We start from the raw sequence: 12,791 nt of genomic DNA, 5'->3' as shown, positions 1-12,791 counted from the left end.
GGTACGTAGGCAGCTCGCATTGTCGAGTCCAGCTAGCAATATTCATTTTTAATAAAGTGGTAATAAAGTAGTTCCCATGTCTTGAAAACAAAGTAAGTGAGCAATAACCAGTAGTTGAAATTAAAGCAAGTTAAGCAGAAAATCAAAGCATAAGAGCGTGACCTCCGTGGTCAAAAAAACGCTCAAGTATTGTCTTAATAAAAAGCAAAAATATAAGGAAAAGTTTAAACAAAAGGGGGGTCAAAGACCAGCACAACCCCAGCGGAAAATTAATTGAGTTCGGGGTCCGCGGTGTGATCCCCGAAGCGAGCTGACGAGAGGCCGGCCGTTTCACCTACGGGAGCTCCACCACTCTCGGGGGTGGACATTTCACGCACCTCCTTGCTAAGGCCCGGTTTGATCGCTTCCAGTTCCTGGTTCGGAACAGCAGGAGGGTCAGTAGCGGGTTCCTCAATCATCAGGGTGGTTGGAGCAGGATCTGGCCCGAGTTCGGGGGGAGAGTCCGCTAGTAAAGCGGTGAAGGATGAAGGGTCAAAAGATAAATTCTTTACCTTTTCGGCCTCAAGATTGGCAGCTAGTTCGTCAGCCTTCAGAGTTTCAAGTTCCTCCTTCAGATCGGCGATTTCGCCCCTCTCGATCTCCTCCACCAGCATTCGGTTGGCGGTGATCTCAGCAGCCCGGATCGCATGGGGAATCATACGGTCGTGCTCCACGAGGTGTTCCCCGATCTGATCGATCGTGCTCCGAAGCTCAGCCCGCGTCTTCCTCCGCTCCTCTCTCCTCACCCTCTCCATCTCGGAGCTGTTACCCGCTTCCAAAAGCTGGTTCCGAAGTTTGACCTCCTGAAGCTCTTGCCTCGCCTCCGTTTCGGCAGTGGTCGCCTTTAGGTATAGCTCGCCGGCCAATATGAGCTTGTCCTGGCAAGTCTCCAGGGATGATTCGGCGATCTGCAGGTCGCCCTCAACGGTTCTGAGCCTCTTGTTGAACTTAACCGCCTTCTCCACTTCAGCGCGGTTAGAAGCTTCCGAGGACCTGAGCTTCTTTACCTCCTTTTCGAGGTCAGAGATCCGGGATTGTAGAACTCCTATCTCGCTGGCTGAGGGGGTGACGAAGAGTTGCTCTTCGTAATGAGCCACCGAGCTGTTGAATTCGAACAACATCTGCCAAGGATAGAAAGCGTTTACAAAAAGAACAGGTACTGGCACTAGCGGAACAAAAGGGTAGGCTTACCTCGCCAACTTTCTCAGCGAAGCGGAAGTAGTCCTCCCGGTTGTTCGTGGACATGTCCTTGAAGGCGGGAACTCGAGCTCCAGGTCGGCTGAAGCTCCGCATCATGTCGGCTAAGGATTTCGGCGGGGCTGCAAATAGGGCATTAGTGTTAGACCGAAGTGGTTTGGATAAAGAGAAGGCAAAGAGCCTCGTAACAGGTAATTTACCCGGGAGTTCGCGCATCGGGGTCGCTTTCGGGTCAACAGGACTCGGGGTCGCAGGTAAAGAGCCTTTCGAGGCAGGGGTCTCAGCGGGCTTCTCCTCGGTACGGAGCCTTGAGCTCGCACGTACTGGGCGCGCAGGTTCGGCGGCCTTCCGTTTCTTCGGCTCGCTGGCCTGGCCATCTCCCGGGGTCGGACGGGCGGCAGGAGATTCGGTGCTTACGTCGCTATCAGGAAGTGTAATCACTTCCCGATCTCCGCCCTCTGGGGGAGCTACCGAGCTGGAGGACTTCTCCTTCGAAGAGTTCTTCACCTTGGCATCCGCCAGCGCGGCAACCATTTTCTTCTTCAGCTCCTTTTCTTTCAGCTCCATCTTTTTCTTATGAGCCCTCTCTTCGCGGTAGTTCATATTGGGGGGAGCGGACTGCGGGGAGGAGACAGTAAGAAATCGGGTGCGAATACGGGCACCGGCCTCTCGAATTCGGGGGCAGGTGAAGGAGTCCCAAGCGGTCTCGGCGCCACAGAACGTAGTAAAGTAGTCCGCGAAGGTTTGAGACAGCAGCCCGCGGTCGAGGGAAGCTAAAAAAAAAAAACAACAAACAAAACATAAAACGAGTTAGCATCCCGAGCTGTTAAGATTATCACAAATAGTTCGCTAATCTCCTCGCAGCTCTACCAGGTTTCTGGGACCAGTGCGGAACAAGCAGCTCTTGTAGATCGCCGAAGGTGTCCCGGTTCACTAGGAAGAAGAAGTAATCACTTCGGTATTGCTCGTCCTTTTCCGGGAAGTCATCAAAAACCCGGAACCCCGCCAGCGGACTGAGGTAGAAGGTACCTCTAGTTCGGCCACTCTTTATTGTATAAAGGTGGAGGATGTCCTGGAAGGTTAGAAGGTAGCCGTGCTCCTCGGCTAGGGTCTGGAGGCAGAGGATAGTTCGGACGAAATTGGGGCACAGTTGAGGAAGGGTGATGCCGAGTGCGAACATCGCCTTCACCAACAGTTCCGGTAACGGAAAGTATAGGCCGCACCTCGAGAAAAAGATCTCGTAGGCGCAGCAGTACCCGGGGGGTGGGTCTTCCGGCGATAGATCAGGCCCCGGAGCAATAAGGTCCGCCTCCGACGAGAGGCCACAGAGGAACTTAATATGCACCAGGTCTTCTTCTTTGATCGTCGACCTAGGGTGCGGGCCGAATTGGCCGGAAAGGGAAGCGTCTCCGGTCGGCAAAGTTTGTTTTGGCGGCGACATGATTAAACAAGGAATTGAACAAAGGCGAGGCGCAGAGGAGCGAGTACGGCGGAAGAAATCGTCGAAGAGTAAACAGAGAAGAGTAAGATGAAAAACGAAAGGCGAAACAAAGTGAAGGAGAAGAGTTTTTACCTTTATAAAGACTCGGCGGCTGCGACCAAATGATTACCTAGGGAAGCTAGAAGGTCGCATCATTTATAGCCGACGGCCTAGGGATTCCGAAGCGGCAAAACCGGGGCACAGTAATCCGAAAAGGCAACCTCGAGTAAATACAAATCAATCATATCGAACTCGGGAATCGGAGTTTCTTTAATTATCCCGCATTAAAGTCTCCCGAACTGGAGCACTTCGGAAGACTTGGGGGGCTTACTGTGGGTACCGGAATCGGCATTACGGGCTAACGGCCTGCTTCGTTACCGGGCTGTTAGCCAAGGCCCATTATAGTAGCTGATCCCGGCCCACTAGGCGTATGCTGTCAAGGAGTCAGGAGTTCGAAAAGAGAATCGAAACGGACTATCAGCGGGTCAAGCGGAGCCTTGATGATGAAAGCGTGATTTACGGAGCGGAGCCCGCTAGTCATTAATTGTATGTTAGAATAGTATAAGTAGGGGGAAAGAACTAACTGTAAGAGGTCGGATTTTTGACTGAAAAATACTGAATAAAGCTTAAAACAATTCTCTCTCGTTTAGCAAGTCTTATTGCAAGTTCGGACAGGGAATCAGGAACCCACTCAAGTTCGTCCCATCTCCAGTTCGCGGATCCCACTCCCACAGATACAAGATTATGTTTGCTTGTTAAACAAAAGAAAACATCTAATGTTATTCAAGTCTCAATATGATCCTAGTCCTCAGCGAGCATACTTAGTTGGCATGTGCTTGAAGCTCGCGGAGAAAGTCTCAACTCCTCGATGATCATATCAAGTGGTGGATCATAATTTATCCTTTTCCCAGCTAAGAATGTTGCCTTCTATAAGTGACAAGCGTTTTTCAAGATGTAAACCACAATATCTCTATTTTTGTGGTCTACCAATGTATCGCTACCACTTGAAAACTTGTAGACTAGACAACAAGCATTTAGGAACAGGACATCGGTTGATTCCAGCTGCAAACCATACCGTCACGCTCATCATCAATCCAATGATACTATTAAAGACCAAAAGCAGAAGAGTTAGATTTAACACACCAAATAGAGAAACAAGAAATAGTTTATCAAAGAAACTTACATCTCGTAGAGAGATTTCTAATAAGTTGAGGACTGTAATCACTAGGAACGATAATCAAAGACGGGACGATAATACTGAACTCTTTCATTGGGTGTTTCATGTAGATTAAAAAACACCGACAGATCTTTAAGAACAGGACAAAGAGATAGAAGCTGTTGAAGACATCCATCATATCCAAGTAGCAAAGTTTTGAGAGAGGGAAGACAAGCCATAGAGGGAACATCCATGAGATTTATGTAACGGGGTTTCAAGGTCACGAGCGATTTGCAAGTATATATACAAGCTACTTGGGAATATGTTTTCATCTGTGGGATGATAAGTAATTTCCAGCTCACATATATGGCGAGAAACTAAGATTTTAATCCACCCTTGGATATCTTTTAGGTTCAATATGTGATAGCCAAGATACATAGATACGAAATCTTCCAATGACGAGAGCTCTATGTAACGGCACGTTCTTGTTAATGAAATCCCCACATTCAGGCTTTTGACAATAGTAGTCGAGTTTAGGCATCCACATCCAAAGAAACTCGCATCGCTTAGACAAAACACAAGTGGATACATCAGCTTCTTTTGTTGTTGGAAGAAACGTTAATATCTTCACGAGCAAATCATCATGCAATCCATTGACGTCCATATCTTACGATTTCAAGTTAATGTCACTGCAACGGAAACAAAAAAAAATGAGCAAACAATACCATAAGACTCAAAGAATTGTCTTAAACAAAGTAAACGAATTAGTAATTAGAGGAAACACAGCAACTGGGCAGAACACATACATACATACAGCGAGAACAAAACAGTTTCATATCATAGACATACATACGATACGTTCATTGAGTACATTTTTTTTTTTTTTTGGCACTGCTCAGGTTTAGAGTGTCAGAAGACATTAAACAGAATACATATGGAAACTAAAATCCAGCTAAAATAAGAAAAAACATGTATGTAACAATACAAACCCTCAAGTAAAAACAAGTTCACATGTGGTTGAAGCTCGGGCACAAAGGGCCAACTCCTTTAACATGTCAAGTGTTTCCATATAAAATGGTTGATAGTCGATTGTTACAGCCTTTAGGTGACGACCCTTTTTCAAGATATAAATCGCAAGATCTATCTCTTGTGATCTTCCTAAATATCTTGACCACTTGAAGATTTCTAGGCTCGACAATATACATTCAGGAACAGTAGTTGGTGGATTCCAGTCATTCTTGTCATCTTTAAAATCAAATCCATGACCATGACCCTGCGATGATCAAAAAAAAAAATTAGATAACAACAAAAATTAAGAGTTTATCTAACAAACTTACAAGCATTTTGAAGGCTTCTAGTACTTGTAACTTAGGAGAACCTTTGAGCAACCGGACAAGAAAATTCGACGAATAGGCTTCGCATATACATATCTTCAGATGTTTAAGTTTATTGAAGACGAAACCATCACCATACACAGCCTTGCTCAACAATAACAAAGGAAATATTCAATAAATGAGATTGAAAACTTGCACTTGATATATTAAAACTGATTTACCTCTGAACTATCATGTGGTAGGCATATTGAAAGATGCTCGACAGATGAGATTGATCCGATAAGACTCTCGACATTAGAAAAGTTAATGTCTACTAATGCCTCCCTCAACTCAGGCATCTTCTCAACCAAACATGAGCGACAACTGGAAATATAATACTTTAAGTCTTAAGTATTTCAAAGAAGGAGTATTTATCACAAACTCGTCTAAGTCATGAGCTAAACAAAGTGTTAATCTCTGTAAAGACGGGACGATAATTGTCAACTTTCTCATACGGCCATTACTATATCTAACCACAAGTAGTTCTTCAAGAACAGGGCAATTATATAGAAACCGTTCCAGATCACCGTTAGTGAAGTATGTCCCTTCTTCAAGTCTCAAAGTCTTCAGAGAAGGAAGACAAGCCATACGAGGAACATCCAAGAGACTAACAGGTCCTTTGAGTTTCAAGGTGACGAGCGATTTGCAAGTATACAAGCTACTCGGTGGATTAAACTACGATTTTAATCCACCGTTGGATATCTTTAGGTTCAATATAGTCCCAAGATACGTCGATACAAAATCTTTCAATGACGAGAGCTCTATGTAAAGGCAGATTCTTATCAATGAATTCGTTACATTCATGCTTTCTAAAAATGTAGTCTAGTTTAGGCATCCACGTCCAAAGAAACTTCCATCGATTAGACAAAACACAAGTGGATATAGCTTCTTTTGTTGGAAGAAACGTTAATATCTTCACCAGCACGTCATCAGACAATCCATTGATTTTGTCCATACCTTGCAAAATCAAGAAAAGAATACCATAAAGAGTCTAAGGATTTGTCTTATTATATAAGCCAAGTAAACGAAGTAGTACTTTGAGGAAACACAGCCACATACACACATAGAAACGAGACAATTCAAAACCCTAGAACATGCTGAGTCCCACGTAAACAGATAGAAACGAGAGACAAAACCCTAGAACATGCTGAAATTTTGAGAGATGAACAGTACATGTGGTGGAGTCCGGTGTAAGCTATTGGAAATCGAAAACTCCCAAAGATATCGCAAAGACAAAAATTGTCAGAATATAAAATAAAAGAACCCTACTATCATATTTTTATATCCAACATAATTTTAGCTTCAACCTCTATTGGACCGGGCTTTATATCCAACATGTATTTTTAGATTCACAATTTAGCAAATCACATACAGTTGGAACTGGTTGTCTTATCAATTTGCTTTCTTATAATTTTTTTTTTCTTTTTTAAATGTTGAATCTTACATTTTAAGTGATTTGTGTAAAACCAGCAAATCCTATGTTATTGAATTACGAATCGTAAATTTTTTTTATGAAATCTAATGTTATTGAAATAGTGATTTGAAAATCTAATTTAAAATAAGCAAAAACATACATGTAACGATTCAAACCCTCAAGTAAAAACAAGTTTACATGTGGTTGAAGCTCGAGCACAAAGAGCCAACTCCTTGAACATGTCATGGGTTTCCATATAATATGGTTTAGAGTTGATTGTTACAGCCTTTAAGCGACGACCGTTTTTCAAGATATAAGTCACAAGATCTCTCTCTTGAGATCTTCCTAAATATCTGAACCACTTGACGATTTCTAGGCTCGACAATATACATTGAGGAACAGTAGTTGGTGGATTCCAGTCATTCTTGTCATCTTTAAAATCAGGTCCATGACCCTGAGATAATCAAGAAAACAAAATATATTAGATAAAGAACCATGCATAAATAAACAACAACAAAAACCAAGAGTTTATCTAACAAACTTACAAGCATTCTGGAGGATTCTAGTACTTGTAACTTAGGAGAACCTTTGAGCAACCGGACAAGGAAACTCGACGAATAGGCTTTGCATTCACATATCTTGAGATGTTTAAGTTTGTTGAAGACGAAACCATCACTATACACAGCCTTGATCACAATATTCAAAAATTAAAATCATTAACAGATGATTGGATAATGAGATTGAAAAAACTTGCACTTGATATATAAAAACTGATTTACCTCAAGTGGTGGGCATATGAAAAGATGCTCGGCAGATGAGATTGATGCGATAAGACTATCGATATTAGAAAAGCGTTTAATCTCTACTAATGCCTTCCTCAACTCAGGCATCTTCTCAATCATACTGAAGTGACAATTGGAAAAATGAAACCTAAATCTCAATTGCTTCAAGGCAGGAGTATTTAACACAAACTCGTCTAAATCATTAGTTAAAAAGAGTGTTAATCTCTGCAAAGACGGGACGATAACAGTCAACTTTCTCATACCGTCACAACCAAATCTATCCACTACAAGATTTTCAAGAACAGGGCAATTAGATAGAAGCCGTTTCAGAAAACGATTAGTGACGTCTGTCCCTCCTTCAAGTCCCAAAGTTTTGAGAGAAGGAAGACAAACCCTACGAGGAACATTCAAGAGAATTGGTCCTTTGAGTATCAAGCTGACGAGCGAATTGCAAGTATACAAGCTACTCGGTAATATGTTTCGTCCATGAATGAGATAATGATAAATTATCAGTACACGTATATGGCGAGAAACTAAGATTCTAATCCAACGTTGGTAATCTTTAGGTTCAATATTTGAGTCCGAAGATACGTCGATATAAACTCTTTCAATGACGAGAGCTCTATGTAAAGGCAGATTCTTGTCAATGAACTCCTTAGATTCAGGCTCTCTACACATATACTCTAGTGTTTGCAACCACATCCAAAGAAACTTCCATCGCTTAGACAAAACACAAGTGGATATAGCAACTTTTGTTGGAAGAAAAGTTAATATCTTCACCAGCACGTCATCAGACAATCCATTGATTCTGTCCATACCTTGCAAAATCAATAAAAGAATACCATAAGAGTCCAAGGATTTGTCTTAAGCGCCAAGTAAACAAATTGGGTCATTAGAGGAAACACAGCCACATACACACATAGAAACGAGACAAAACCCTAGAACATGCTGAGACCCACGTCGTACACAGATATAGAAACGAGACCAAACCCTAGAAGACTCTAAAGATGAACAATACCTGAACAATACCGGTGTAAGCTATTGGAAATTTAAAACTCCCGAAGATATCGCAGAGACAAATTGTCAGAATATAAAACCCTATTGATCTTCTTTTTTTTCTTGGTCACAAAACCCTATTGATCATATTTTTATATCCAACATAATTTTAGCTTCAACCTCTATTGGACCGGGCTTTCTATCCAACATGTATTTTTAGATTCACAATTCTCAGCACAAAAGTAAGTTTTATTTTACCTCTATGAGTTGAGTAGGAACCGACTGTTTTGTATTCTCAGCACATGTATTTTTCTTTCTTACACAAAAGTAAGTTTTGTATTTTACCAAATTTAAATAATCATTAATAGATGATTCGATAAATGAGATTCAAAACTTGCAGTTGATATATTAAAACTGATTACCTCAAAAACGATAAAGTGGTAGATGAGATTGATCCGATAAGACTCTCCATATTATGCCTCCCTCAAGTCAGGCATCTTCTCAAATCACGTAAATTTGAAAAATAAACTTTTGTTAGGTAAGATATTACAAAAAATCTCACTAGTTTCAAGAACAAATAAAGGAAATATTTTAAGAATATATATGGAAAATAATTTTTTTTTTTTGGTCACCAGAATATTAAAATATTCATGTATTTAAACGTTTAATATACACATATAATCAATTTTAAAAATAATTATAAAACTAGAATTTGTGATATAATATGTTTGGGCCGGGCCGGGCTTTGAAATATAGGCTCAGATATTTTTCGTACCGGCCAAATCGGACTCATATATATGAGAGTTTTACGGGTTTTGGGCCAGGCCGGGCCGATTAGCCCGATTGACATGCCTAGATATCTTGTTCTGAAATTTGAAACCACAAACGAAGAGCAGCTACCTGTTTGTTACAACAAACCCCATGAGAATCAGAAATGTCATCTTTATTTCATAACACCACACAAATTTATTAATTCTCTAAATCAAATTATAAGACGACGACTATTACGAACCTACTAATACCTCATTCACTATACCTCCTCGATCTTATGGATTGCATCTCTTGTCCAACGCTATAAACCGAATTTGTCATGACATACTTGGTTTTCAAGTAAAGACCAGTGCGTTCTAAGTGAGGCACTTGGATGAAATAACCGGCTGGCATGGCCTTACCTTATGTTGAAATGAGTACTGCTGCACATCTTTAGGTTGAACCTTGACATTATGCACATCTAAAGAAAGAGAATTGCTATTTACTTATAACAGAAGAGATCAGCAAATGCATAGAGGCGATGAGACTGATACCATTTGCTTCATGAGAAACTGCAACTACTATCTATTTGCATCATTACTTACTTAGAATACTCATTACCATCACTGCTCATGATAACTCAATTCTAATACTTAATTCTATATGATGATCATACATATGGAAGATAAAGCTAAGTTCTATAGCGCATTAGACTAGTTGCATAATGGAAATTGGTAGCAAGTTTAAGCCTACCCTTAGCTACATTAAGATATTATATCATTTTAATATATACTTAATTGAAAAATATACATTTGCTATATAAAAAACCGTAATTTCTAAGCAACATTTCTAAAATTTGTTGATAATTTTACGTGTTGGTATAAAAACCTCAAAGACCTAATTTTTTGGAGGACTACGTTTCTTTCAAAGGACTGGATGCTAGGTCAGGTTATATCAAAATAAATGTATTTATATAAAAAAAATTTATATAAAAATTTTTTATATAAAGCCTTAAAACATGCTAAGCATTAAATTTACAATACATGAAAACATGTTGAACTTTCACACCAAACTGACGGACCCCAAAGGGACTGGATGCTAGGTCCGGTTTGTTTTCAACGTATTTAAATTTAGCACTTAGTTTATAAGAAAAAAAAAACATTTTGGTTAAATTAAAAATTAAAACTATTTACTTGAAAATTATTTGGTAAAAACTTTGATATTTAGTTTTTTAAATCATAAAAATTAGAAGTGAAAAAACATAAAAAAAATCTACTTTTGTATATCTTTAAATCAAAATGATTATTCTTAACTAAAAAGAAAAAGGTAAGAAAGTAAGAAAGTACAGTATATACCTGCAAGGATGTGAGGTCTTGAGAATCTGGACTTGGGTTGTTCTGAAATTTGAAACCAAAGACAAGAGGGAGCAGTTACACCTGTATGTTCCAAACTAACCCATGAGAATCAGAGATGTCAATCTTTATTTTATAATACCACACAAATTTATGAATTCTCCAAATCAAATTAAAAGATGACGAGTATTACAAACCTGCTAATACCTTGATTTGGATTGCTTCTCTTGTCCAACGATATAAGTCTTGACATACTTGGTTGTCAAGTAATGACTAGTGCCTACGTCGATGTAGTAGTAAAATGAATGCTGCACATCTTCAGGTTGTGAACTTTGACATTATCTCTGAACTAGCTGCTCTCTTATCATTGTCTGCAGATTTCATCTCTCTCTGTTTTCATAGCACCAATTGGCATCTCCATCGTTGTGAAATTTACATTGACCAAGTTAGTTACGGTAGATTTTAATTGTCTAAAGCAGCTACATACAAAGGGATAATTACTTACTGTTTTGCTTGACGTTCAAACAATGAGAGGTGATCTTCCATCAATGTGTCCAAACCTAGCTTTAGCTTCCTCTGCTTTGAGCCTCTTTATACCGAAAAAAGCAATTCGCAACTACTATGAGACTGATACCATTTGCTTCATGAGAGAGAATAGCTGAGAAGCTGCAACTAGTATATATATGCATCATTTAAGTACTTAGGCTAATGCACATTAGACTAGTTGAAGAATGGAAATTGGTAGCAAGTTTAAGACTACCAAACAAAAGTAAGGGCGTACCTAAGAGCATGGCTGAAACTTAGAGAATCTTGTTTTGAGCAGTTGAATCCAGGAATGACTATGAGCATCTTCTTCACCATCTGTGGATCCAAGGGGAACTAACTCACTCACTCAATATCTCACATGTCTTTGTCAAGTTACCTTCAACATCATCCAGTCCTCCCAAGTAATCTAAAACTTCAAAGGCTCGTTTCAGGAGCAGGAGCATCCATAAAATCCAGGTCAGAACTGTGTTTGCAAGGTTTGATCTCAATATTTGAGTATAGGTCTGCGGCTGCAATCATTACTGAAACTCTTCTCTGTATAAAGCCTGTAAAACCTCTTCTCCGGTGAGCAGAGACTATGGACTCAAACTATCAACACTTTGATTCATTGCTTCTCTCAGGAACATAGCATCAGTCAAGTACCTAGTCATATTAAGTAGCATATGATTAGACACATGTACATAAACAATAAAGAAGAGAATCTAAATGAGACGACCATATATGCTTAACCAGCTTCTTCTTCCCCAATAATTTTTCAGCACACACGAACATGGCTCTGCAACTCTACGAGGTTGTCATGTGATGCATCAAACCAATCACTACCTACGCTTATCACAAGTTTCAGCATCCACAACAAACTATGTGATCTGTACCAAATTTACAAATTAGGTATTCATTCTCTAGACACTAAACATCATCGTCATCTCTATTCTCTAATAATAAGTCTAGATAACAAATTCAGATCCAAAGAAGACAGAGGACTATTACGAATACCTCAGATTGATTCGATTCCTCTCTTCACTTTTGAATTCGCTCGTCTCCGTGGCCTAGATTCAATATCCTGTGAAATCTCGATATTGATTTTAGATTGAAGAAGAAGAAGAAGAAGAACAGAGGAGATCAGATCTGATCTCTCATTCAATCAATTAAACGAAACAAAACGATGATAATCGAAAATTACTTTCCAATCTTATCCTCACGGATCATCGTCGCCTTGGGTTGCTTTTATTTCAATACGTCTCTCCACTTGGATTGGATCATTATCATCGGAATTTACAGAGTGTGTATAAGTATGATTCCGGTGGATCATCATCATCGGAATTCAAAAGAAATTGATGGATTTAGGGTTTTGAAGAAGAAGATGAAGAAGAAGAGTTTTGATTTCTCTCTCAAGGAAGAACGAAGAAGAAGAAAGAAGCGTTGAGTTGAGAGAGAGAGAGAGAAACAAATTAATTATGAAGTTCAAATAAAAAGGGAATTTGATATTAATCTCTCACAACGGTCAGATTAATAAATATATTTTAAAGGAAAGTAATTAAGTGGTTTCGTTTCTGTTAATTATTTCCTTTTTTTTCTTCATGGCAACGGTAACAAAAGATTATTTCTTTATTTAATGTTCAGAACAGCCAACTTTCAATAACTTTGTAAAGTTTAATTTTTTTTTTATTCTTTTTTTTTTGTGAACCTTAATTTTAAGAAAAATATTT

At 39.5% G+C, this 12,791-nt stretch overlaps 2 protein-coding genes and 2 pseudogenes across 2 annotated transcripts; all 4 read right to left on the bottom strand.

The window, feature by feature from the left end:
- Positions 1–269: 269 nt before the first annotated feature.
- Positions 270–2,677, bottom strand: LOC111829492 (uncharacterized protein At3g60930, chloroplastic-like). Its single transcript, XM_023778593.1, has 3 exons — positions 2,107–2,677; positions 1,231–2,009; positions 270–1,160 (listed from the first exon to the last, which is right to left on the bottom strand). Exons 1-3 carry the CDS (start codon positions 2,675–2,677, stop codon positions 270–272), a joined length of 2,241 nt encoding a protein of 746 aa, XP_023634361.1.
- A 1,036-nt stretch (positions 2,678–3,713) lies between these two features.
- On the bottom strand, positions 3,714–4,536 carry LOC111829491 (annotated as a pseudogene).
- A 327-nt stretch (positions 4,537–4,863) lies between these two features.
- LOC17878367 lies at positions 4,864–6,200 on the bottom strand (annotated as a pseudogene).
- A 637-nt stretch (positions 6,201–6,837) lies between these two features.
- LOC111829490 (FBD-associated F-box protein At4g10400-like) lies at positions 6,838–8,257 on the bottom strand. The gene is made up of 3 exons (XM_023778592.1): positions 7,439–8,257; positions 7,205–7,345; positions 6,838–7,113 (listed from the first exon to the last, which is right to left on the bottom strand). Exons 1-3 carry the CDS (start codon positions 8,255–8,257, stop codon positions 6,838–6,840), a joined length of 1,236 nt encoding a protein of 411 aa, XP_023634360.1.
- Positions 8,258–12,791: the final 4,534 nt, after the last annotated feature.

The sequence above is a fragment of the Capsella rubella genome, unplaced genomic scaffold (genome assembly GCF_000375325.1).
Source record: "Capsella rubella cultivar Monte Gargano unplaced genomic scaffold, Caprub1_0 scaffold_7, whole genome shotgun sequence".
Classification (NCBI taxonomy): Eukaryota; Viridiplantae; Streptophyta; class Magnoliopsida; order Brassicales; family Brassicaceae; genus Capsella; species Capsella rubella.
This window is presented reverse-complemented; position numbering and strand designations above follow the sequence as displayed.